Source organism: Chaetodon auriga, chromosome 3 (genome assembly GCF_051107435.1).
Source record: "Chaetodon auriga isolate fChaAug3 chromosome 3, fChaAug3.hap1, whole genome shotgun sequence".
Taxonomy (NCBI): Eukaryota; Metazoa; Chordata; class Actinopteri; order Chaetodontiformes; family Chaetodontidae; genus Chaetodon; species Chaetodon auriga.
Window position 1 is genome coordinate 9,439,329 of NC_135076.1, and position 27,392 is coordinate 9,466,720.

The 27,392-nt window shown below is 41.1% G+C and overlaps 1 protein-coding gene across 1 annotated transcript in view; it reads right to left on the minus strand.

Moving 5' to 3' along the window:
- Positions 1-27,392, minus strand: part of LOC143316108 (contactin-associated protein-like 4) — a 116,738-nt gene that overhangs the window by 82,421 nt on the left and 6,925 nt on the right. The window contains exon 2 of the mRNA XM_076723819.1: positions 14,755-14,865. Coding sequence (XP_076579934.1) covers positions 14,755-14,865 — 111 coding nt within the window. The remainder of the gene's footprint in view (positions 1-14,754; positions 14,866-27,392) is intronic.

The window sequence follows — 27,392 nt, forward strand, 5'->3', positions numbered from 1 at the left end:
AGAAATGGAGGCGATGAGTGAAAGTTGTGCCTTGGAACTGAAGCTAAGCTTTGCAGCGACATCGCCAAAATTCACCCAGCTGCAATTTCATATCTGCTCTGGATGCTTCTGGCAACCCCTAGTCAAAGGAGTGTGTGTGTGTGTGTGTGTGTGTGTGTGTGTTTGACAGAGAGAAAAGGAGAGAGAGAGAGAGAGAGAGAGAATCAAGAGCTATGGCAGAACTTGATTATGAAGAAACATTGGAGGTGATGGAAAAGGCTGCTACAAGATAACAACACTTTGAATACTGAGAGGCGTGCATGCGTGTGTGCGTGCGTGCGTGCCTGTGTGTGTGTGTGTGTGTGTGTGTGTGTGTGTGTGTGTGTGTGTGTGTGCATGTTTGAGACAAAGTGCTGAATCAGGACAAAGCAAATCCATGGCACCCGAAAAGCAGATGGAGGGATTTCTCCCCTACAGAGCACGCACACACAAACACAAACACACACACACACACACACACACACACACACACACACACAGAGTCACACATGATAAAACAGCCAGTTTAAAGAGCACTTGAGATTGCATTGCCAAGGTGATGTCATGCTGACACAAGGCCAATACAATCAATACCACAACACTCCAGACACACAGCCTGAAGCAGACACACTCCCTCATCTCATCACATTTATTATGAGGCTTCTTATACAGTTATTGTAGTCACACAGCCGACCATGAACCCCATTAGGATTGTTCCAGATATATGCAGTGGGTCAGAGGTTTTTTTATACAGCTGATGTATCTATTCATGGTTCCAGTCATTTCTCAAGAAAACATGGCACCTTCATAAATGTCAGGGTTTGCTGCTTTTCTTTGTTATTCCTTCATGACACCAAACTGAAAATGTTTAGGTTTTGGATTGTTGGTTGGTCAAAACAAGTGAATTGAAAAAAATCACAGTAGGCTTTTGTAAATTGTAAATGGCATTTTACAGTGAATTGGATGAATTTGCCATGAATCTTGACACAGACATTCACAGTGTGCCTAATCACCAGATTACTATGAGCTGTGTGACAATCTAAACTTTGCATTCAGCTCAGTGGACAAAAGAATTTTTAGTGCACGGTACGCTGGCAGGGTACAGCTTCGTCGACCTTGACAAGCTGAGTCTGAGATGTCCCAAAGCAGCCATTGTACAGACAGTCTGGTCTCATTCCCAGAGTGTCAAATACTGGCGCTTTGTCCCGCCCCTGGTGTCTCATACAGACACACAAGATAAGCTTCAGCACCTGTATGTAACAGGCTTTCAGCTAACGCCACTGTAAACCCATCTGGAGCAATATAGAGAGGTCATGTAGTGTAAAGAGTGAAAAAGTCCTTAGAGGGCTGGAGGTTGGGTTTAGTGATGGGTCATATACGTTTTGTCCAAGGAGACTGGGATTCATGTCCTGTGAGGAACAAAAAAGGAACAATCTTTTCAGAAACCCACATTAACCGCTTGTTAGGAAGGTTTTTTGAGCAGGAGGGGTTTGTGCATTGCTGGGATGAGAACTTGTTGCAGTTGTTTTGTGTCTAACATTGACACAGATGGGTCAACAGTGGAGTTTGCTGAAAGCCTGGTGCTCTTAAATGGATGCTAAAGGTACCATGTGCATCTGTATGAGATGCAGAGGAGCGTGACAAAGCGTCAGGATTTGACTCTAATGAGAACGGGTTGGCACAGATGACAGAACCTTTTCCCTCTGGCACCGTTCTCAAGAAAAAGTTCACTTTTTGTTGCCCGACTCTTAATTTTTGGCACACTTTTTCCGTGCCCACCCATAGGCTTTATTATTGTAGCCATTTTGACAAGTCATAGAAGGAAGTGCACACGCATACACAATTAAAATTAATGGTGGCTGAATTCTATTTAGCTGCTTCAGTTTCAGGGTCCTGGTGTTGCTCATGCTGGCTCACTGTCACAGCTTACTGGAACATTATTTAATGTTATTACCTGTGCTTTTCCTACAATGGAAAAGGCTTTTCCGTCTGTTAGTCAAACTCACCTGTCATTCCAGTGGCCTGATTATTTCACCTACCTGCACACCATTCACCTATTAGTGTCCTAATACATATACCGTATCAGTGTATTTCCACCTACTCTTTGCCTGATTGTCCATTGAAACATCTTAGCAAAAGTATTTGAGGTTCCTCGCCTGTGTCCTGCCCACCCTGTTTTCTCAACCCTGCCTCTCTGTTTGTGTTGTTGTGAGCTTTGATTGTGTTCGTGTTGCCACCCTCTGGCTGCCTGTTTGACTAGTAAACTTTGAATTTTAAACCTACCTGCCTGAGTCCTGCTTTTGAGACCAAAACTTGGTTTTATGACCTGTTGGTAATGATCTAAGGTGAGCAACATCTTGTTCATTAATAAAATGAAATAAACTAAAATAAAAATCTGGTATTGAGTGAGCATTACAATATGAAGGGACATGGCTGTGGAGGTTCACTCTTGTTTTTTCTCAAAGTCATTAGACCATAACATGTATGTGCATTATGCACTTATAAATGTGTATACATTCAAACCCAAATCACTTGGAATTTTTGAAAATTAAGCTTCATATTTCCCACTTCCAGATCAAAATGGATGTTTGAGATTTAATTTAATTTTGGTAAAAAGTGTTTCAAACTTGATAAACACTACAGTTATCATCATTTAAATGTACGAAAGGAGAAGAACTTCTTGCATATGACTCAGCTGCCCTTGGGAACGAAATGAAACAGCTTTCACAAAACTGCATCATGCCTTTATCCTGTCACTTTGAAAGTTGTTTTTCATGTCATTGTGACTTTAGTACTTGATTTCTTTCTGTTACCTTTGTTTCTATAATGATTAAAATCAGGTTTATGGACGGGAGACTGATGCACTATCCTTTGGGTTGGATGTCTGAGGTCATCTTCTTTCCTCTGGCTTCTGCGTTTTTTTTTTTTTTTTTCCCTCCACCAGCTGTTTCAGTGCTGTGCTGCCTGCTCGTTAGGGCAGCAGCTAAAGGCCAGAGCTAATAAGTACCTCAGTAACAGACATGAACACTGACAGCACAACAGGAGAGTGCTGGCACACTGACCTTTACTCATTGCTGCTGAGATGAGAGAAGTGCAGAACACAGACAAAAGAAATAGAGTAAAAGTGATGGAGGGAGAGAGGCAGATAAACTGACATCTACAGGATGGGAGAGGAGGAATTAGGAGAAGAGGAAGAACGAAGGAAACAAAGAGACAGAGGTGGATACCTATGCTCATTAGGAAGAGAGGAAAGCAGAAAGGGTCCAAATGAAGGCGAGTAGAGTGTATATATGGACATCTGAGTGGAAAACATTCTTCACTAAATCCACCATGTTGGTCACACATCACTTGTTTGATCACCAAAACAATAGCTTCTGTCACGCATGCCTGTCAGTTCTGATCCAGTAAATCTCCTTGTTTTCTCTACCTAACTGTCTGTAATGATACCAAAGCCTTTTCCCCACTCGGGGAAGTAATTGAGGTTAAAAACAGGTCAGGAACATTGCATCGCTGCACTGCTGGACATTAAAATTGGCACATTACCACAGTGAATTAACGAGTAAGAAGACTACAACTTTTGGGGTCGACCATTTCAGAAGACCAACCAATCAAACAGCCTCAGGGGCGGTTGTGCTCAGAGCATGGAGACGTGGGCAGGAGGGGCATCAATCCAGAGGAAAAGCGTGCATGACACACTGAGAATAAATTCATGTTGCTCTTGCAACACTGTAAACAACAGCTTGACATCATCATAAAGTCAGCAAAACAATAGGACAGTATCCAAACAATAGAGTAAAGAAATGCCACTGCTGGTCCAAAACTGCATTTGAACTTTACTCTGTTTATGACAGAGAGGCTGAATGTGGTCCAAACCTTTCTGCCACAACACACCAATGAAGATTTATTAGGGTACTACTCCTATAATACTTACAGTAAATACTATAGGAAACCATCTGGAAGGCTTGTGCTGGTCACAATTATTAAAACAACAGTTGTTACAGATGACACTGGGAGCAGGTGGGGGTGTATGGTAACAGAAAAAAAAGAAAACATAGATGCTTGGATTCGGATGCTTGTTTCTTATATAACTGACACTTGAAAACACATCACATGCACAAATTCCCACATTGTTGGCAAGTAGGACTCAACACGATGTTTCCCCCCAATGTTGCTCTCTACCTGTCAGCTGCCAGCTGAGCAGCAGCTCCCACTTGATCTTTGGAGGCAGACCATTAAATTAGCAAACTAAAATGACAAAAATTGCCCCCCCAAAAAACAAGTGGCATTTTGCCAATATATTGTTCCAATCGCCCAACCCTAGTAGCCTACCTGACAATTCAAACCTGTGCACCCTTTTGGCTGCTCACAATCAGCAAACTGGACAGAGGCATATAGGGACAGCTTATGCCAGCCTCTACAAAAACAATAAAACACTGGCTCGTATAGCCTACGGTACATTGTGTTTCAATTCAGTCCTTCAATTAATGGCAGCAAAAGAAACAGGAAAATGTTGTAACAGATTGCTTATTTGAAAACATAACTAAATAACTGATTATGCTATTGTGCGATGACAACTTTACCAAGGATTTAAAATGTATATAAAATGAGTTTTTAGCTCTGAATTTGATGCAGTAACATGATTCAAACAAGAACAGAACTGGGAAAGTTGTGGAATGTTTGGAACATTCCACAGGTAAACAGGTAAGCAGGTGATAGTATCATGATTGGGTATGAAAGGGGCATCCTGGAAAGGCTCAGTCATCCACAAGCAAGGAAGGAATGAGGTTCACCACTTTGTGAACACATGATTTTATAAAGGATATTAGGACATGGGAACAGCCTGAAACTGTCACACATGTGCTGAGCAGGAAATGCAGTGGAACTGAGTGACCCTTCATGGACATTAATACTTTATGTAATTTTGAAACAACACATGTCATTAAGCTTAAGGGAGTTGATAAGTGTATAATAGTGAGTATTTTACATTGTCAGTGGAGTTTGTAAGAAAGAACAAATTTCATGTTTAAGCTTTTTAAGTGTTTCCCCTGACATTTCTGTCAGGAGCTGGATGGAAATATTTCTTTGTCTGGAGGCTGATGCTTCTCACCAATGAACTGAAATTAAAAAAGAGAAAAGTTTTCATATTTTAAAGCTGTTTGTGGGTGCAATTTTTTTAATTGTCTTTGTGTTACACATGCCACATCATTAACTAGCCCTTAGGGTGTTTTGCATGTTTGTTTGTTAGGGACATCGCTGGTGACGCAGACTCTGACAGTGAGCCAGAGGAGGGGAAGTAGAGATGACGCACCAGTCTCTCCCGGACTCCAGTACCACCTAGACCTCCACCTACGTCAGACCTCTACTAAACCTCTGCCAGTACATTGAATCTGTTTGTTTCACTAGTATCTTTCTGTAATGTGATAGTATCAGTCTGTGATCATCTGGTCATGAAAGTATCCACCCATCAACATGAATATATTCGATATTATCAACTGCTCAGGTCCAGTACCAACCTAATTTCAGTCGCTGGCTAAAAATCATGTCTTTGTCTCTTTTCAGCTTCAGATATGTTGCACCTTTTCTTCTTTAATATAACCATAACTGTTGTTGTTTTTTTATTGGACAGAACAGCTGTGGAGACACAGGAAACGGTAGAGAGTGGAAGACACAGGAAAGGACCACAGGTTGGGATCAAACCTGTTGGGAGGGTCAGTCTCAGTACATGGGATACACACTCTACCAAATGGGGCACCCCACTGTGACTGTCTTAAAATAAAGAACTGTTTAATTTGGTTAGTTGCATTCAACCTGTTTGCCTAAAAACTAGAGAATGCATTTGCAATTTTGAAGGTGTCAAATATGAAAAAAGCTCAGTGAACAGACCAGTGATGTAACTTTGGTTAAACTGACAGCAACTACGGGCTTAAAACAGCATCATAACTAACAGGGGGAAACTGATGAAGTGCAACAGCAGACATCTTACTGAAAGTAACTTTTGGAACAACAACTTTTGGAGATATATGACCTTCACAGGAAGTTACGGCCAGCAATTAGCAGCAGGGCAGTGGGGGCCAATCTGTCCAGCAGTCTTGCACTGGAAGCTAAGAGGATAATACACAGTCCCATTGAAGTAGCTGTGATACACGGTTATTGGTACACACTCCCTGTAAGACCTGGGTGCTACAGTAACCCAAACCTGTGTCGAAGGTCATCATAAATGTCTGCTTTATCTGGGAGGAAATCGGGCGAGGGTATAATGTGGCAAAGCATTTCCACTCCAAACATCCGCTGTGGGCCCGTTGCCTGTTGAGTCAGTGCTGCAGCCCGTGGTTCATCTGCCTGCCAGCAGCTGTATGACTGGCCAAGTCTAAAAGCTGAGCTGTGCAGCAGACATACAATGTCCTCTTTAAGATGAGGACCACTGAGGTGGAGGTGCTGGATGAGGTACGGTGACATTATTAATAGATGTAGGGTTTATCATCATTTTCATGTAAAGGCATTATGGTGCTTTGTTTATGAACTATTAATGTTGAAATCCAAGACTAATGAATGTTTAATGTTTTCTCTTCCTTCTGGCTTTCAGGGGTGTTGTGAGTGGTGATGCGGCTCTCTGGTGTTTACATCACATATGGATACTACAACAAGGTCACTGCTGCCTGACACTGTTTTTGTTTTTTATTTTTTTTAAATATAGTTAACTTGTAAAGAGTCTTGAGATGGTTTGACCCTTTGTTTCGGAGGAACCTTTGAGTTTGCTAGTTTGGTTTAGCGCTCTTTGCAATTCAGGTGGCAATACAGTTCTCCAAAAACATATTTGCTGTTGCAAATTAATATTATATAAAGGTAATTTTTAGGAGACAGGGCTGTAAAAGGTGACTTGGAAATACTTAAATACTCTAAAATTGGAAAAAAAAAAAAAAAAAAAAAAAAAAAAAGAAACCAGGAACTACCTGATCAAAGAATAAGCAAACAATCATGGATTTATGGATTTCATAGCAAAACAGTCTCTCTAACCACAAGCTTTGGAGTGCGACCTTGTTTTCTGAGGATGTGCTGGTGGAGAGTGTGCTGGGAGCTAAAATCAATTGAAGTCTGATGAGTACATGGTTGCTCAACAGAAACAGCTTTTAAAATAAACCTAACTAAATTGCAGTATTGAGTGCCGAATGTTTTATTATTAAAATGAATTCATCCAGGGGCAGAAAATGCAGTTTTCTGTTAAAAGGTCAATCCTCTGCCAATCTGCTGAGTGTACATAGGGGATTTTGCCGTCCATGTTCCCATTTACTTAAGTTTTCCAACAAGTTCCCCCTAAAATTAGTACATTCCTCAAAAGAAGTAAATATGTGTCATCGTTGAAAATCATACATGGATTTATTTGGGCTAGCATGAAAGCATCAAAGGGAATTTTATTTTGGATGCTTCATCCTGGCACAGTGGATACAAGCCAAGGACGTGTGGTGTCAAGGCTGGATTATGACTTTTTTATGGTGGCAGGGGTGGGAGATGGAACAGAAACTCAGAGATAACAAGTTCAGTTCCCACAGCAGCCAGTTCAGAAACCACAAGTGTTTTACAAGTGTCCTTGATTTTCTCCAGATAAAAGCACCATCTGAGTGCCTAACATCTTCTTAACTCAAAAAAAGAATCTGCATCTGTGGAGCCAACTGGGAAACCTCCACATGCCACCGGGATTAGTGTAAATCTGGAGCAGATTTTAATAGTGATCCCTGTATGGATCGCTACCTAAGAAAAGAACAAAACCTGACACAAGATTCGATCTTGTGAAGAAGAAAGATCCGGAATTCTTCTACCTTAATCCTTTCAACCCTTCTACTTATGTATGTATGTAACCCTTGTATGTATATATGTAGGGAACAACTGCTTAAATGCTTTCTCATCATCATCTCGTCTTAGTCATGTAAATAAAGGTCATTGATGAACGTATTTCATCACAGTTTTCCTTAAAGATATTTACAATACACACAAATTTAATGACTTTTTAAATACGTGGAGCAATCCAATCTTGTTCTCTATTACCACAAAGTGTTCTCTGAGTAATGGAGGCTGGACCACAGCGAGACCCTTCAAGCTATCAGCCAGCTTCTGTAACGCCACAGCTAGACGAGCCCCTCCTGGCGCCAGACGGAGCCTTCTCCACAATGAGAATTAACTTCAGCCTTCGTCTCTCTTAATAAGACAGTAAAAGAACACAGCTTCCAGCACATTATGTCTGTCTACTCAGTTCTAATTCCAGTGTCCACCATGTAAGTGTCGACAGGGAAATAGAGGCTGACACAACTCTTGTCAAGGCGATGGCTTCACTAGAAAGAGCAGATGTGCGCGCCAAATAAAAGTAATGTTTGTTTAACACTGATGCACCATTTTTCCACACAGTGCCCACTGACGGAAAGGTGAAGACAAAAACAGGACAGATGGGGAACAGGATACAAGCGATTACAGGAAGAAAAATCTCCTAAAGTCAGCGGGTCTCAAAGAGAGGCAGTAAGGCACAGACAGCCCGGCAGAGTGACAGACAGTATAACCAGGTCAAGATTTGTAAATGCATCTGTGTGGGCTTGCAGGGATTTAAAAGTGCTTTAAGCTGATTTGAGTTGGAGAGTCATATACTGGAGTTGCAGAGGATTTTAGATGGAGCTTAAGGTGCTTTTCTGACAACCTGGGAGATAATGCGCAGCTACATATAAAAATGACCACAGCTATGGAAAAGCCATATTAACATTCTCAGAGATGCCAGGCAACAGATCAAAATAGGAAGCAAGTCCTAACAGGAGCAGTTTTTATCATGGCAGGCCACTGGAACGTGTGTGAGGTCATGTCCATTATACAGAGCTTGACAGCTGGAACAGCAAAGAAACCACTTTTAGGAGCCTGAGCAAACTGATGCAGAGTACAATTAGGAGCAGCCCCTGGAGATGCTGACTTTGGGGAATTTCAACAAAAAGTGGGAGGCAGGATTAAAATAATGGGACTCAGACTGACGGGGGGGGGGGGGGGGGGGTTGATGTCATGAAGAATAACTCAATGAAATTAGCAGTTTCATAAGGCATAAAGGTGTTTATTCATACATTCATACATCATTCTCTCATTCGATAAATTAAACATAATGTGACAGCTGTTTGCATTGCCCGCTCTTCCTTTTAGGTTTTCTTTTTAATTTCTCTTAAAAAGTACTTTGAGGTGCATTTTTGTTTTAAAATGTACTGTATATAAAGTTTATTGTAATATATTTCATTAATGTGACTCAATATCTGTAAACTAGACATCTGATGGTTCAGTAACGGCAGTAAAACGGTTGGGTAGTCACAGCATAAAAATCTGTTACAGTGTTTTTTAAGGAGCTCTCATGGATTTACAACACAGACTGTAATCAGTAAATTGAGTGAGGGATTTAAAGGCAATATAGCCAGAAAGCTAAGGTGAGAGGCTTTTCGTTGCATTTTGTCAAGGAATCGGGCAATATTTACCCTTATAATTAGATTTATGGAGAGAGTGACTACCTCAGATTAAGAGGATTTAAGCGGAGGAGCTGTGGAATTTAACTAGATATGGTGTTTAAGAGCAGCATTAAATGGGCACCTGGAGAGGCAGAGGGGGCGCATAAACATCACACAAAGATCAATACTTCATACGGTTCCCACCGCATGGTTTATTTCAACCCACAGCCCTCTGCTAATGTTTAAATCCCCTTTTCAAATCTAAATTAGTACTTCCAGAAAATGATTACTGGGATTGATGAAGTGTTCCAAGCCTATTTCAGCATAATTACAGTGGTTCTAATGTGCAATTATCAGTACAGCCCACTGAAAAACAGAGACCGTTTAGATGTTAAATACTGCCATTAACATTTGCCGATAAATGTTAAATGTTGTCATTAACATTTGGCTATAAGATGGAATGGAGTTATCCCAATGTTTTCTTGGCAGCCCACATATGAGTGGTTCACCTTTGACAAGAAGTACAAGAGAGTGGCAGGACAGGACGTGGTCTGAAAATACAGGAGCAAATGATGAAGAGAGAGAAGGTGATGGTGGGAGGAGAGAGCAAGGAGGCAAATGGGAGAGTAAAGTAAATGAGAACACATGAGCAGCAGAGTGGAGAGTTAAGCATCCAACAGTGTGCCTTTTAAAAGAGACATTTACATCCAGTCAGTAGACTTTATGAACTTGATGTTAGACCAAGATCTGTCTGTGAACTGTGAGTTTCTCCACTGATGCCATTTGGAGCTTCATCTTGCTTAGAGTGAAAATGGCAGCTGTCCCACCAGACCAGGGGACAGAGGAGCCCTGATCTCAGACCCTCCACTGCAGACTCCCTTCTGCTCCTGAAGACCTCACACTGAAGGCTTGCAGTAACACTGATCAGCTTGTATAAAGAGCACTTTTTCTAATCTATTAACCCAATCTGCACCTGTCTGTGTGTGGAAACCAGGTTGTCACTGTTCAGGAGATTTTTAGCATGACTGGCCTCATTATATTGTATTTTAAGAAATGGCACACTTAAGCAGAATGGGGGAGGCAACTGTTCAAACTAACAACTGGTGCATTGTATCACAATCGACTGTTCATGCTCTTTTCTGCCAGATGCCTCTTCAGGTGCCATACACTGATGATGCAGAAGCAACATCAGTTCATTTCATTTTGCCATTTCTTGATTAAATAAAAAAATCTCATCACACTCTGCTGAGACCATCAGCTGTGAGCTTATGCCTCCTTGGCCTCTAAACCTGAGCTGGCTGTTAGAGCACCCCTGCCAACCTCCGTGTCAAGGCTAATTGTCCACTTTGCACATTGTTATCCACCTCGGAATGATGAGACTTAATGCCAGTACAGGGCTGGTACTTCCTCCCGTTGCTGTTGGCTCTGTTTACAGCGTCTAGCCATAATAGGGCACAATACCTGAAGTGGAGGCATCACTGCGATCGGATTAAGCCACCATTGGCGAACAGTCCCATTAATACCAACCCCCATATGAGCAAACAAGCCAAGATGGGATGAACTCGCAGCAGCGAGGGCCAAGAAGGTATGTGAGACTATTGTAACCTCGACATCCCAGCTGGCCACTTGGCCTCCGATAGAGAATTTTTTGAATCTGTTAAACCAATTTTGTAATGGGCAGCTCACTTGGCTATGTTCTTTGTTGACTTTTTCCTGGCCCTGTTCACCCGTGAGAGGGAGTCAGTGATGGCTTCCCCTGGTGAATATCAAGAGTCACTGATGTAGAATCCTGAGGAATTCACAAGCTGAGACAATCAGACGCAAAACAAAAGAATGTTATTTCTGTAGTTCCTCCAGACAACACACATATCTGAAGATATTGAAGATATTTTCTGGTTCCCAAGAAAATTTGAGACCTATCCTGAACTTGTCCTGACAGAAATGTGCACAGACAAAGATGTGGTTAATATGCTATATACTGTATGCTGATGGTATTTCTGTATTCTAAAATTTAAATTAGCCTATATGTTGTACAAGGTTGAACAAATAAAACAGAACAAGAAAAGGCTGCAGGCATTTTAACAGGACATAACAGGAGAGTGTGCAACTCTCTGATGTGATGGAGAACAACCTGCAGGTCAGACTTCACTGACAGGCCGTTTCTTGTCTTGCTTTCATGAATACCAGGGATGAGAAAGCCAGATCACACACATGATGCTGGGAACATGCAATACCACAGTGAATGTACAATTATACGATGACCTGTCTATTACCCCTTTAGCCAAGTAATGCTCAGTGTGTCAGTCTGATTTTAGTATGGCCGGTTGGCTCAGATTCAGTCATCTCAGACTGGATTGAGGGTTGAGATGTATCTCAATTCCTCTGAGCTAAGTTTACCGGCTCCAATATTTCCATCGCTTGCTTTGACTGTCATTATTTTTCTGACTGCTGAGCTCCTGATAAGTGTCTTGCGTTACTATGACAGCTGGCAATGCTGAGTCGTTAATTGTGGCAATATTGAATATGGGTATTTCGATTTTTTTTGATGTTGGAAAACATAATATGAAATGTTCTCAATGGAAAATTTTCAAATGTGGTGAAACATTATTAAAAACTCAAAATAACTGGACAATAAACCTTGTGGCACCCTGGCCTTGTCCTCATGACACCCCACTTTGGGAACCGCTGCTGTAGGCTGCTGGAGCTGGTCCAGCTGTATGATTGGCTTTATATTTCAGCGGTGTCTACAGACCCAAGAGATGAGGACAACAATTCCTCTCTCAAATTAATTTCTTGCAATGTGTTGGAATGTGTTTACAGGAAAACACTGTACAGCATTCATAATGGAAACTACTCAGAAAACAACATTCTGCCAGGTTATCTTCGATTTGTTGGTCAAATTATTCTTACAGTATGAGTGAAAGAGAAAGAAATCCCAGTCTCCCTCATGATTCTCTGCTCTGAGTACAGTCAGCCACTCAGCTCTGTAAATGAAGAAATCTGCAAGCTGTTCCCTCAAGAAAGCTCAAAAACAAGCCATGATAGCCCTTCACAAAACCCCACATCAGCAGCCAGTAGAGAACTCCCTCTTGAATTTTTATTGCAGTGGGTGAATCACAACTCGGATTTATACCCCTACTAAGAGGAGGTGGCCCTGTGAAGGGTTTGATGTACTAGTCTAATATAATTCCAATGCATTTCTATATACAATACAGATGGTTGGAAGTAACTGCTGTCCTTTTTATCTATCTATCCATCTATCGTTCTACCTATCTGTCTGTTTTTGTCTATTTTTGTCTCTGTCTCCCTTTCTCTGTCCCTAGCCACCAAAGAGGTACATCTCAGACTGTGTGAATCCAGCTGAGGTTTGCCTTTGATGTTTTGTGCTCTGCGTCCTGTAGAAAGACTCTCTCCTGTACTGAGGGGAAAATGCACCACTGCAGCCCACAGAACAGAACAGAACAGAACACATCTCATTAGAAAGAAGGGGATTCAGTCGAGGGACACTGCTTTTTCTCAGCCTGATCCCGGCATTTCACTGGCCTGAAGGTGCTTCTTGACAGCTGATGTCAACAACTGAGCGAGTGCAGAAAGTTTAAAGCTGCACCGAGCAAAACTTTTTTTTCAGGATAGCCAGCGCTCCGAACCCCTCACTGTGTTTCTGCTTTGAAACACAGCTGTGAAGAAAAAGTAAAAGGTCACAGCTATAGCAGAAAAGGGTAGAGAGGAGTTTTAACCATAGAGCTTGAGCTCAAAGGAAGCTCTTACATTTAGCCCGTTTTGACCAGATATTTCCAGGAACTATGGAATAAGAGGAATGAAAATGTAAAGTCTATTTGGCACATTTCCATTCCCAGTCCCACCACATCTGAAGAAATGTGAAGATTAGGCAAAGTAGACCCATGATGGATTAAAAAGGTATTTTAAATGCAATTTTGACACACAAGGAAACAACACAGTCACTCTGATGTTCTTTTACTGTTTACTGTGGCGTGCTTCTAATGTTGGAGTTGGATATAATAAATGAACACATAGGAAACAAACAGAGATACGAAAAGGAGGCTGAAAACTCAAGAATGTCTGTCTGCAGGAAACAATTTACTGTTTGACGATAATTTATCTCTGATAAATGATCAGAAAATAAAGCTTTGTTTCTCTTGTTCCCCTGCTCTCTCTCTCTTTCCCTAGTCGGGAAGCCAACAACAAAGCCTTTGTTTTTAACAATAAAAACCAAGACATACCCACGTCCTAAAATTAGCACTGGTGGCACTACATACCTCCTTATGTTGTGAATGAAACTGGAGACAAGTTGAATCATCAGAGAGTAGTACCACTGGAGCAGAGTCTTTTCTTAACAGTTGGTCCTATTGTTATTGAAAAGGTTCTTGGTCCCCTAGGAAAGATCCTCCAGTGGAAACATCTTATTTGATAATCCAGCAAGGCCCAATCAAGAACATTACCAAACACAGAACCACCGAAAATTAAGAACAAATTTACAAAGAAAGGAATGTGTGGAAAATGGCCAACCTAAGCTAATGTCAGAGGTGTGTGTGTAGTTGCAAGGCCAACAGCAATGTGTTGCACCATGTGGGAACACAAGATACAGGGACCATACTGTACATATGCAGCCATGGAGCTTCATACTAAAACAATGTTTTCATGCAGCTGGTTTAAACCACAGACTGGACTTCTGGAAACAACCTCTAAATGAAGTAAAATTACACAATATAAAGTTAAATCTAAAATGATGGCTGGAACAGAGAGGTGTGGCCTTTCCCTGTAAATCAAAAATGCTTAAATGTGTTTAGCCACTTAAATGTCTGCTGAGTGTTTTATGTGTGTGGTGAGTCAAATGAGGTCATCCCACAAAGTGAAAGGCCACACAGAAAATAGTCTCTTAATCTGAAACCTGAATTCATCACCACTGAATCACGGGGGCCGCCTCTTTTGCTAATAAGACATTTATGTCAAAGGATTTTATGGCTATGTAAGATTAAGTCTGACTAATGAATTCTGGGCAGTAAACTCACTCAAACTTTTCAAACTCAACGGGTCTGGCGAGGTGTAAAGCTCTCCAGGGGAGCTCTAAATATGAGACACTGAAACAAAATTCTACACCAAGCAAAGTACGCCTGCATGAAGCACAGTGAGTGCCTGGATCAGCTCAGACATTATTCATGACAATGTTCAGGGTATGAATCCGTCTTGAAATGTGCCATCAATGCGAGTGGTTAAACACTAGGCCGGACAATGGACATAGCAATGAATGATTCCTCACCTTCTCTCCTGTTGACCTTAGCAAAGACCGGCCCATGGCTGCTGGTTAGCTGGGAGGAGCTTCTGAATGATGATGGCGGCAGATTGGTCACCAGTGGGCTGTCACATGCCTCTGTTAACCAATTACAAAGCAGAAAAGACAGGGATCAATATCCAGGGTCATGGATGTTTCATTGAACAAATGGACCAATCATTCTCAGTGTGTTATCTCACTATAATGCTGGTGAAATGCAGACTGAGGGAAGTGAAGAAGTTTTATTCTAATGGAAAGGTTAAACTTGAAGCTCTCTTGAGAACTCATAATTGTAGTTTGGAGCAGATAATGAGTCACACAGAGCAGAACAAGAATAAGACAACTTGGTTTCAGTGAGAGTAAAAAGCCAGTGGGGACCTTTTCATGCCTCATGCACTTTGATGTTTATATGTCAAGGGTACAAACTGCCTGTGATGCATGAACATGAAGTATTGTGTAGGTTATGGATGACTAAGATGCATGCACACATTATGTTGATGAAACCATGAATTATCAGAATAAAGGATACAAGTTTTCCAGTCTTAAATATTACCAGACACTTTAAAATGTCTGTTCAGTGTTCAGTATTCTACTGTGTGATAGTTTTTACCGGAAATCATTGATATTAGAGTCAAATGTGACAGCATTATTGCTTGAAAAGAAAAAAAAAAAAGCCATGTCTCTATGCTTTACTGCAGTCGAGGCCACTTCTCAATGGCTTAAAAACTGCAAAAACACAGAGCAGAGAGCTGTGCCAAACATGATTACTGTTGTTCTGCAGCTGAAAAAAAGCAGTTATGAATCAGGAGCTGTGACTAATTTTGCCATTTATCCACGGGGAAGCAGTTTCCCCAGAATACCTGATTATTAACTAATTATGAAATGTTCACTTATTTCTGAGATTACTCCGTAAGTGTAATCTAAAATCTCTTTTTTAATGGATGTTTTCTCCACCACTGAGAAGACAACCAGTTGAAATTATTCACACTGCATTCTGAAATGCCCGGCGCTGTCTCCCTCCTCTGACAACAAGGCTTCAACCTGAGATTACTTTGTCAACATTATTGGACTTCATTTCAAGCACAGAGGGATTTTCATTACTTGAGACTATAAAGCACGGGCTGTTGACAGTTTTGAATAGCCTGTCATGTCCACCTAGGTCTGCCTGCTCTAACTCTCCTCTCTGCAGGCACTTCAGAGTTTGTCTGTGCATTTCCATTCGAGCTCAGGTTGTTTACTGCATCTTCAGACGGGGAGGAACCTGCAGGAAACTCGTGGCTTTGTGTGGCAGTGCTCAATAACATAACCATCACCGCTCTCAATTCTCCTCTGATCACCTTTGATGTGTTTCTTAATCAGTATTTGCATGCGTCAAATGTAAAATTGAGTGTCCTCCCAGTCCTCAATTTTCAAAACTCGGGCTAATGTTTTGTGTATGTTTTCAGACACAGAAAGGTGATATCCTCCAGACTAAAAGGGCAAAGGGCACATCTCTGTGAAATAAAGAAAAGCAGGTGTTGATTGATTGTTCACTAAATCCTATCCCTCATACTTACTGCTGCCACATCTTTCAAGCTTTCCACATGGAACATATGCAGTTTACATATGCAGTAACAGTGTCAGATTTACCACTTGAAGTCCTTGGGTCTGAAATCAAGGACAATGGATCAAATCAAGGACAATGAGGCTGATTTCAGGACAGCGAGGACATCGAGGCAAGCCAGCCACAGGACCACCACCCACCTGCGCTCAGCCACAAAAATGAGATCAAATCATGGGTGAACAAATGAATCTACTCTTCAAAGAATTCATTGTGTGCAGAACTGGACTAATGTATAGAGGCTTGTCCACATGTACAACTTATTGTATTGCAATCACCTCTGCAGCTGCATCTTATGACTTGATGTAGTGTTTAGGTACAATTGCAAGCCTAACTTTTCTTGCAGCAAAGTCTCTGATAAAGTCCTTAAAGTCCAGTCTTTGGAGCAGTTTTTCTTAGTGGAGAGGATGGCAAGTCCATTATGCCTTCCCTGGCTCATGGTGCAGCACATATAGTTTTTAACAAGTTTCATTTTGCTGAATGTGCCCTCACCCCCTGTCACGGTCATTTGTAATGTGAGGAAGATGCACAGCAGTGCGCACAGGTCTCCACAGATACCTTGAGCTGCAATTTGCGTTTCAGTGGACTCAGATCCAGAAAAGTTGCAGTGTAGATTTTTTTTGATGCGACGCACTTGATTCACCAGCACATCTATCACATAATGTGAGAAGCAAAATGGCAGTGGATATGACTGGATACAGGTTTTCAATCATTTTGTTTCTGATCTTCTCTCACTGGTCAGACTGCAGCTGGAGACCAGACTGTCTGGGGCATTAAGCAATATCAATCAGGCGCACCATCTTTGGATGTGCGTTCCAGTGCATATCTGACAGACGATGCAGGGAACACCTTGCAATGGATATTGGGCCCATTTTGGGGGGCTTACACTAAATTGTGTGTAAATTTCAGGGCATGACTGGGCTGCGTGAACCCCAAGTAGCTTTAGGGCATGTGATGCACATGGAGAGAAAGTTGTTCATGGATTTGGCTATAACTTGCAGCCTGCAGCTCTTTTGCTTTTCCTGACATAAAATAGCCATTATCACAGCCCTGACCACAGCGCTCTGCAATAACGAACGTCTTCAGCTTGTTTGTCAACATATCTTGGTATAATCACATTCTGCTCCTTGTGAGATATGTCAGGCTGAGCATCACATATTGTAGAATAATATGTCGCCTCCCTCCTCTCCTTAAAAATGGCTTCTAATCCGTGGGCACCACATATATCAAGACATTCATTCTGTCAGCGGAGAGATAATGAGTCTGCATTTTTTTCTCCTGTTGTTGGTGCTTTCTCAGTCTCTGACGAGGCTCATTTAATATGATGTCATACCCAGTGCCCAGTCGCTCCAGGGTGCCAAGGAAATGTCAGTTATTTGTGTCAGTTTCCCTGTTAGGGTTCCAGACCTCTAAAAGCCATGTTTCTGGACGCCAAAGGAAGTGTTGCATGCAGCAGTCTCTCCAATAACTCCCTGTTTTTGTCTGCTTCTGAATGTGTCAGTCTCTGCTTGCTGTCTATCCCGGACACCTTTAAAATGGAATTCTGTAGGTTTTTCCATTTCCAGTAGCAATGGTGGTGAGCGAGGCTGCTCTCCTGCTCTGGGATCTGTTTGCACATTTTGTGCTACTTTATCTCTGACACTTTCGTTCCTTCCTTAGACTTAAAAACGTTGCATGACTTGTTTTCAAGCTCCAAAGAAAAAAGAACGCATGGAATTCAAAACAGTGCCTTTTTACTGTCACCGTAGGCTAGCCAGCCTGCCTCACTTTTTTTTCTCATACATTTTCAGATGTAGACTGCAGCAGATGATGTGGAAATCCTTCACTGTCTGTGTCTTTTAAGGGCATTATAGCCTCAGTAAAAGGGGACACTTTCCCAAGCTTATATGGAAAACGATTTCCTTCCTGTCAGAATCCTTCATAATTGTCCAGGGTCATCGGATAGGCCTGCTTGTTTATTTTCCTGTGCTGCCTCATCTTTCACATATACAGTATCTCCAACTCTGAATGTGAGTCTGCAGACAGAGCTGGGGAAGTGGACTTGCTCTGCGTGGGGATAGTGGGTTTCCCTCAGTGGACCTGCTTTGGGTGGGAACACTCAGCCCTCCTTCAGTTTCTCAGCTCATATTTCTTATAATTTATATGTATTCTTTTAATTCTAACTAAAGATTAAGATAGCTAAAGCTTTAGTTACTAACTGCCTAGCTCCTCAACTTTGCCACATTCAGCTTCATTATTAGGTTACTGTAAATAGTAATGTAATCTAAAATCGAAAAGTAGCTAAACATGTGATTTAATCCACCTTACACTTTTGCTCTTGTGTTTTTGGTTTCCTATTTCCGAAGGCCAAAATTAAAGATAGCACACTCCAAACTCTTCAAATTGCACATTGCCACAGCAACATGCACATCACTTAAACATGCAAAGAAGTCCAACACTTGACCGGTCTTCTGGGCCTTCGGCTGCTCAGCTATATTTGGATAATTGCTGTTCAGAAGAGCAAAGAGCTCAGACAATTTCTAATCTGACCAGCTCACAAAAACTCTATCCAGCAAGCTTCTTTAAATGAGCTATCTGGATCTATCAGCACACCAAATACCCAGTTATGACTAAAGAAAACAACCCGTGTTAATGTTGGTCCTAACACTATTCAAAATGCTGCTGTTTCGTCATCTTCATCCAGCCAGGCTAAAGGCTGCCAGAGGCACAGAGCAAGCTGTGGATAATAGCAGAGCACCGCCTGCAGAATACAGTTGAATTAGTGTAGAGGTGAAATGAGCAATGTAAAACCTCAGTGGATAATGTGTCATGAGAGCACGGCCTTGGCTCAGAAAAGCTGGATGAAAGAAGCAGAGGTGTTTGAACAGGCGAGGCTGATTTTCCTTGGAGGAGTAGTGACATTTAAAAGGTGACTGTGAGAAAAAGGTAAAGCACAAATAGAGAAAGCTTAGAGGAGAATGAAGGTAAAAGGCTGCTAAAGTGCCAGCCAGTGACGGGGGCTCTGTCAGACACGTAAACATGTAACTACAAGGTATTTCTACAACAGCGCTGCAACGAATGCACGGTTACTAAATTCTTGACAACAGAATAGACTGACAGCAGAAGGGAATTCACTGCAATATTGACCAAAACTACTGCAGTGGAAACCTAAAAACCTTAAACTTACCTTTTTCAGCCTGTCTATCATATCTGCTTGGGGGTATATATTTGTGTTTTTGGACATACAGTACTACAAGCACATGCTGTCAACCCAATACCATCTGTACCACCAGTCCCACGCTGTATGCAATGCACTGATGGAATTGAGGTTGGGCCATATTTCAAAGCTACAAAGTTGTGCTATTGCTACAGTCCAGTCTTAGAAGACCAACAACTCAACAACAATTTTCCAGCATCAGCGTAGGAAAGCAGCAATGTGATCACATTTGCTCCCCAAGCCTCTGCGCCTTGACTACTTCTGTTCGTATGAAGCGGCAATTGATGTGAGTCATATCACAGCCCTCTGTGAAGCGGCCAGTGTGTTTTGCACTTAAGGCACATGGTCACAAGACAGTCCAAGTTTATCCTTCTGCAGTGCACCATCCAGTTTTTTACTATTTTAGTGAAATAACCGAGTACCCAGAGGGACGACAACAGATCCAGAGATGCTGAATACTGATGAGTGCCATCCATCACTTCAACAAACTTAAAAAAAAAAAAAAGAGTTCTCAGAGCAGTGTAAGTGCCCAGGCAGGCAGAGTCGACTTGTTGATCGGTGTGATCTCTCTTTCTCTCTCTCTCTCTCTCACAGTAAGCAGAATCTAACCGCCAAGTGAAGACAGCTGTGCGTGTTTTGTTTCTTTGTGTCTCTTTACAAACTTCTCACCTTTTACAGAGGAGGTTCCAGCAGACAAAGGTTCATCTTTTACACTGTGTGACTGTTTGCCTGTAGAAACAGTGCTGGAAACTAAAAGGTGCATAAGAGCACAAGCCTCCGCCAACACTAAGCAGCTTTTCCAACAAAGATAACACTAACATAACTCATATCAAACGATGAATTCAAACTCCGATTTATTGCCTCAACCTACAAACATGCCCTTAAGCTCTTGGCATCAAAACTTGTGTTTCTGTTGTCTTCGTGATAATGGAGGTAAAAAATTAGAGTTTATTTTTGGACACTTACTGTTTGTCCTGTAGATAGCTGACACTTAGAAATGATTCTGACAATGAGTAAGAGAGCTCTGCCTCATGGTGTAAAATTGTATATTTCGTGGTTTTAATGTGACACAGTGTTGGGACAGAAGACCAAAATATCTGCGTGTCATGTCATGTATGACCTCACAATGTCAGCTGTGTCAGGTCTTGTCTTCTCTGGGTGTAAGTGTCTCAGTAAGGACGCCACTGCAAAAATGTCAAGAAAAAATCTGGTTCATTGTGCCTGCTGTAAGAAAAAGTGAAAAGCAATGAAAATATATTTTAGGTTAGCAGCTTGTCAATGTCCTGCTTATACCATTGTAACACAAATGACCGATACATCTCTTAAAAATGTTCTGCTCACACCATGATAAACCCTTCTGCCATAGGATGACAAAGACCTTCACCATGTTCATATCATGTTCAAGATCTTAATTTTGTAATTAAAACTAAATATAAATTACTGTTGAGGCTTATAGGAATGTCATTAGTTTTGCAAGTGTTTTGAAATTTTGACCCAATGATGGCTCTCTAATTCATCCTTTGGGGACCATGAATCACACACAGTCCAAAGTACACTTACTTGTCACTTGTCAATTGTTACAGCCATGAGAAATATCCTTCAGCAAAATCCATCACATTGTCATTAAACATGAAACTAAACCACAGACTAAAATTAGACTAAGTTCCACTTACTAAATCTTCACTAAAACAAAACAAGATTAAAATGTGACTTTTCACCAACTGCACTTTCAGCAAGCCACTAAAACTAAATTTAAATCCTTGTCAAAATTAACACTGCTTTGCACTATAAGTCAGCTGTGACTGATTTTGGAAAGCTTTCGTAATTAAACTTCTCAGTTTGTGAGTTCCTATCTGTGAGGTGTCACCTGAAAGTATTGTGTTGAGCCATCCGTAATTTTCGGTATTTTGTGGCTGTGGAAGTCAAAGCAGTGGTTGGCCTGGTAAAGCAGTGCGGCTGAGGCTGATGTGAATCCTGTGCCTGCTTTGGCTACAGACTGGAGCCTGACAGTCTGACAGCTTAACTAAGACACTCTGCTGGCGGCTGACTGCTAACAATGAGCAAAATATTTGTTCTTCATTTGCAGCCCTTCATCTGTCTGTTGGTGACACATCAGGCAGGCCAGTAATTCTGCTGACTCTCACTATCTCAGACCTCCCTAGTTAAAAAATCACATTACATTTACAATACACTTATAGATAAACTGTTCTCTGCAAGATAATCACCTACTTTTTCTCTGTGAAACCGGTTGAAAACAATGTTGTAATTCCTTCCATGCAAACTACATTAATATGTGGCTCCATGGGAGGCACACTTAATCAGCAGAATTAACTGATCAAAAGAAAACTGCACAGCGACGAAGCAGCAATTAAAACATTTATCTGCAGTCTGCGAGGTTTAGCCCTCATCACATTAGCACACATGCTGAGTGCTGAGGCCAGCAACAAAAACATGAACGCAAACACAATAGTAAAGGGGAGAGAAGATTCAGAATCATTCGCAGAAAATATGTCAGGGTGATGCAGATTCGGGTGGATTGCTGCAGGTTACATCACTTCTGCTAATGGACTCGGGGAGATGTGTGGAGTATGTGATGAGCATTTCATTAACAGATCGTATTTGCATTTCAAAATAAGGAGAAGGAATTGAATGGCATTATTTTCTTTGCAGACACTCTCATTGAGAAGACATTAAGTCACTTTGTTACAAAAAAAAAAAACCCACTACAAATTGTCGTGCTCTTCTTTCTCTCTACTCTGCCTGCAGCACTTCGGGGTGGCTTTCTCCTTGGGTGGAGAGGAACAGAAATTTCAGAAATGATTTTTTAAATAGTCTGACACAAGCATTGCTTTCTTTTCTGAAAGTCAAAAAAGGTTTGTGCAGAACTTGAACCTTGAGCCACACAGACTTTATAAGACAGAGTGGGTAAATTGCAAGTCCCTCAAGCATTTCCTGATCTGACGACCACGTTGGCTGGATGGTACATTTATCTGTGCCCTCCAAAACTGTCGCAAACCACTACTGAAAAATAAATCCATTGTATGATGGATGATGAACAACTTGGTTTGGCTGAGGGAACAGCCTTTCTTGGGTTAAGGTCAGCTAACGACTGCAGTCATGGTTAAAACCAGCGATGATTGTTGGTGGGAAACCAGAGACAAACAGCAGTGTTTTTCTTGTTTCAATGTTTTGTTTGACCCATCCATTCACCCCAACCTCCTCCCTTTGCATACATTGTGGCTCTATGGGAAACAAAAATTTAAAATAAATTCATGTTTTGTTAAGCAAGATAATGTTCACAAATGAAGACCACTATTATGATGGTTGAAGTGTAAATTCAATCACCTGAAGTAAGAAGCAAACTTTAGGCTATTTAATGAATTCAATGTCACCAGAAGTTTCCTACGACACAAAACTATACACACTTCACTTTACATTTTTAAATCCGCAGGTTAGAAAGTTTGAGTTGAAACAGTTTGCAAGAATTCGAGTATAAACACAATGAGGGTCCAAAGGCGGACTGAGGAGTAGATGAGTTTCCATGTTTAATGTCCCAGACGACCTCTGTAGTCTTTTAGCCACCTGTAAGTAATCACCTTTTCAACACACAAAAGCTTCAAAATTCATGAGTCTGGTATTACTTTGGTGTTTTATGTGGCGGAACAAAACATGAAAACCTCTTAAGCTTGATTTATCCAGGGACCTTAATTAAGGAATCTAACCAAGAACTATTTCTATGACCCACTGACGCTGAGATGAGGGAACTGGATGTGCAACAATGCCAACTCATTTCTGGGTTTCAGGACTCATTCCTGCAGCACAGTTGGTGCTTCTCAATCAGCTTTTCACTGAGTTTCTTGAAGTCTTGCTTTGTCTTCATGGTGTAGGTTTTGCCACCAAAAGCCCTCCAAACGCAGGTGTATCTACAATCTATTGAAGCCGCTACACACAGGAGAGCTCCATTTTACATCTTATGTGACTTCTGCAGCATCCGGCTGCACCTGTGATGATTTAGCCGTGTCCTGTTATTGAATGAATAATTATACAAACATGCCTTATGTATTGTTCTGTTGAACAGAGTCACATTTAATACTTTTATTCGCTGTTGTAAACCAATAAAACCTGAGTTTTATAGGCACTGTGTGAAAGAGCATCATTTCCTCTACATTCAAAGTTCAAGACTGAAACACTGTATCTACATGATTCATATTACTGATTCATATTCTGTTGTATTTGCTGATTTGTGAGCGAGGAAAGAGTTTACTTGGGTGAGATCCAACAACTCAAAAACTACTCGATTCCCCAAGGCCTCTTCTCCAGCTTAAATAATAACCCTCACTGATGCAGCCTTGTTGTAAAATGTCGAATCCAGGATTTCTTTCTGGGTCTTCTTTCAGTAGTTTTTCATTCATGGTTATGGTTTCATGGTTATAATAACTACAATTACTAGACTTAAACTACATCTGATTGTTTGCATGGTTGCCCCAAGTAGAATATTATCAAAAGAAAATGGGGTGATGACCAAAACTGCGGGAGTAAGATCCCAGGATTATTAGCTTGATGGTGTCTGGTATGTGCTGAGCCTTCTGCTCAGTGTCATTACATAAAGCTCTTTTCATAAAGAGAGGGAGGTCAGAAGAGTATCAGTGCGTGATTAGAAGTCCTGATGTTATAATTACTATTTATTTCAAGAGGCACTTACATGGCCCGCTCCCACTGCTCCACTCCATTCCTCAAGCCAACAAATATGAAGGCTGTCATTAAATCTGAAAGGCGGAAGGTCAAAGTGGCAGGTTAGGTAATTATTAACTGTTTTTCTAACTAATCTGATGTCAATTTGCTCTTTAATTGATTGAGACAGCAGTTGCTATGAGAGAGAATGCTGAGAAATGTGATACTGTGTATATGTAATGAGTCTTTTAAGTAGCACATGTAGTAATATACATACACAACAATAGATATTTCAAAGAAAATTCAAGTTTATTACATCTTGGGTCTTATTTTGGCAGTTGTAACATTTGTAAGCTTTTCCTCATGAAACATTGACCAATAAGCTGATTTTGGAAAAATTTTTTTACATCCTTGTGTCATAACTTGTGGTTTTCCTCTTCACTGTCTTTGCTAGTACATTGTTACTGTTCATGGTGAATGACGGACACCCTGTATTGTGCCCACGGTTGTCTCCAGCTACAGAGGGTCCAGCCTGCCTGACTCAACATGCATTTTTGTCATTTAATTCACTATTTTGAATAAAGCTTGTCTGTGTGTATTGACTGTGGCAAAAAAAATAAAAAGTCAGACTTGGACCATGTCTGTGTCTTCTGCAGAGCAGAGACGAGCTCCTACTACTGCCAAGGGGTTCTCGCCTTGTGTAGCAAACAGCACCAGCGGGGGAACTGTGGCCTGTTTGTATTGTTGCTGATGCCACCCCCTTAGTTTCTGTGCTATGTGTAGCAAATTGGAAATAACGCTCAACACTACCGAAGCTGTTTTGCAATTCATTATTGGCAACAATATGGAAACGGCATTTCCCACCATCGCTATTGTGTATTGTACTTACGAAACACTACAAGCAACCAGCGCAAATGCAGGACGCAGTTTCAGTTTCACCTGCAGTTAATTAAAAACTATCTGCAGCATGCATGAACGGAGGCCAGGCTCTCAAACCTCACCTACCAATCCATACAGAGGGATAAGAACAAGGTGGCTGAACGGTTTGTGAAGGTGAAGGAGAGGAGGATGGTGCTTGTTTGTGTTCAAACTTTGTTTTTCAATATTCAACATTTTATGTAGGGTACAAGACATTCAATGTCATGTTTGCTTGAATCAACTGAAACTGACAGCTGCTGGATGAAAATATCATTGGAAAACTGTTTCATATTTATCATTTGTGATGACATTGGCTCGTCCTAGATGCTGGCTATCTGGTCTTTTTCAAACATAGCATTGGTTGTTGCTGATTGTGTTGGAGAACGCTGGGTCTCCTTTGTTATTGTAGTAACAGCAAGCCACACATTACTTAAGCACCTGTAGTTTATTGTCAAGTGAGTTGATTATGTGGCTTGATTGTGTCATCTACATGGCCATGAGACTGTATGGAAATCCAACACCACTGAATGTCAAACTGCGTATTCATTTGCCTGCTATCCTTGCTTTCCTGCCCTGCCAGTTTAGTCTTCCTTACGTCTTTATCCTTTATCTACCTGAGGTTTGAGAAAAATATTGGTTGAATCCATGCCGCTGACCGCTAATCAGCAGTTGTGCTGCTTAAATATCAGCAGGTCGATGTTTAATGATAAATCCGTGGCACAGTCCATTGTGCTGAAAGAGCACACCTTCTTGTAATCCCCATTTCTCTCTGTTCTGCCCTTCTATCTGCCCTTCCTCATAAAAGTGCCTCCCAGGAACTGTCTTGCATCTCCATACAGTCCACAGGGTGCATAAGGGCCCACTACAGGTTCCCTTTTGCAATGAGCCATCGGCTACGAGCTTGCTCCTCCAAGAATTAAGAAAAGACAAGGAAAAGACAAGGAAGTACCTCACAAATTACCTTAATGTCTGCTGTTTGGCAGTTAAAACAAAACTGTTGCAGGAGACTGGTGCCTACTTGACATCTTAAAGTTTCATGACAATTTGCAGTAATGCCGCCAGAAAAGAAAGACAAGCCCATTTCTCAAGGATCCATTTTGAAAAGTGAACTTTTCCATGACTGACACTTTTTTGAACCCAGTTTAAATGATCAAGCCTCACTTTCAAATGGCAGGAAATTGCTTCATCGTCTTAATGAAAAAACAGACATCAGATCCAGTAGTAAAACACATTTTTCTTCTTCCGGTAGATCACAAAGATCCACCTACCATGACTCCCTTTAGTGGGACAACAGGTCCTGCTTTATTAAAGGTAGTAAATAAACAGAGTTTCATCAATGTGTCTATGCTCTTTTTGCTAGTTTTGAGTGCTACATTTGACATGATTGACCACAGCATTTTAGTCAATTGACTTGAGAAACAGATGGGTTTCTCTGGCTCAGTGCTTGACTGGTTTTGCTCATTCCAAGAAAGAAATATTTGGTTAGTTTAGGCAACTTTGTATCATAGATATATGACATTGAATAAGGTCAAGGTCCTTTTATTTTTCTTAACATGCTCTCTGCAGACAACATAATTTGTCACCGTAATGTCAAATATCACTGTTACGCTCATGATACACTACTGTATATCTTGTTTTCTCCATAGACAACCCCAATTATTCAAATGATATATTAACATCTGCATGAGTACATTAAAAAAAAGAAAGAAAAAAAGAAGAAATTAAGAGAAAACAGAAATTCTACTGGTAGCTTCAAAAGCAGAGACTATAGAGTCAGTGTTGGATAGCCTGTCCAACCAATCAGAACATGCTACTGATCTAGGTGGTTTTAGTCTCTGATATTAACTTGTTAAACACTTTAACAGGTTCGCTGAAACATCTTTTTTTTTTTTGTTCTCTGAGGAGCAGTGCCAAAATTAGGCAATGTTTAACTGTGAATGATGTTAAAATACATGCTTTTGTCACAAGCCATTTAGATTATTGCAAATCTCTTTTTCTGGTCTCCCTCAAAAGTCTTTAAGAAAATTTTAGCTTATTCAGAACACTGCAGCCAGCATTGCAACCAATGCAAAAAAGAGATCACATTACGCCTCTGCTCACATGACTTCACTTCGCTACCTGTATCTAGAACTGACTTTATCTATAAAGCCTTACATAATCCAGCACCTTTGTATATCAGTGACCGCCTCTCATTTTATGCCCTAACAAGGATTCTCAGATCTTCCACTGCCTTTCTTTTAG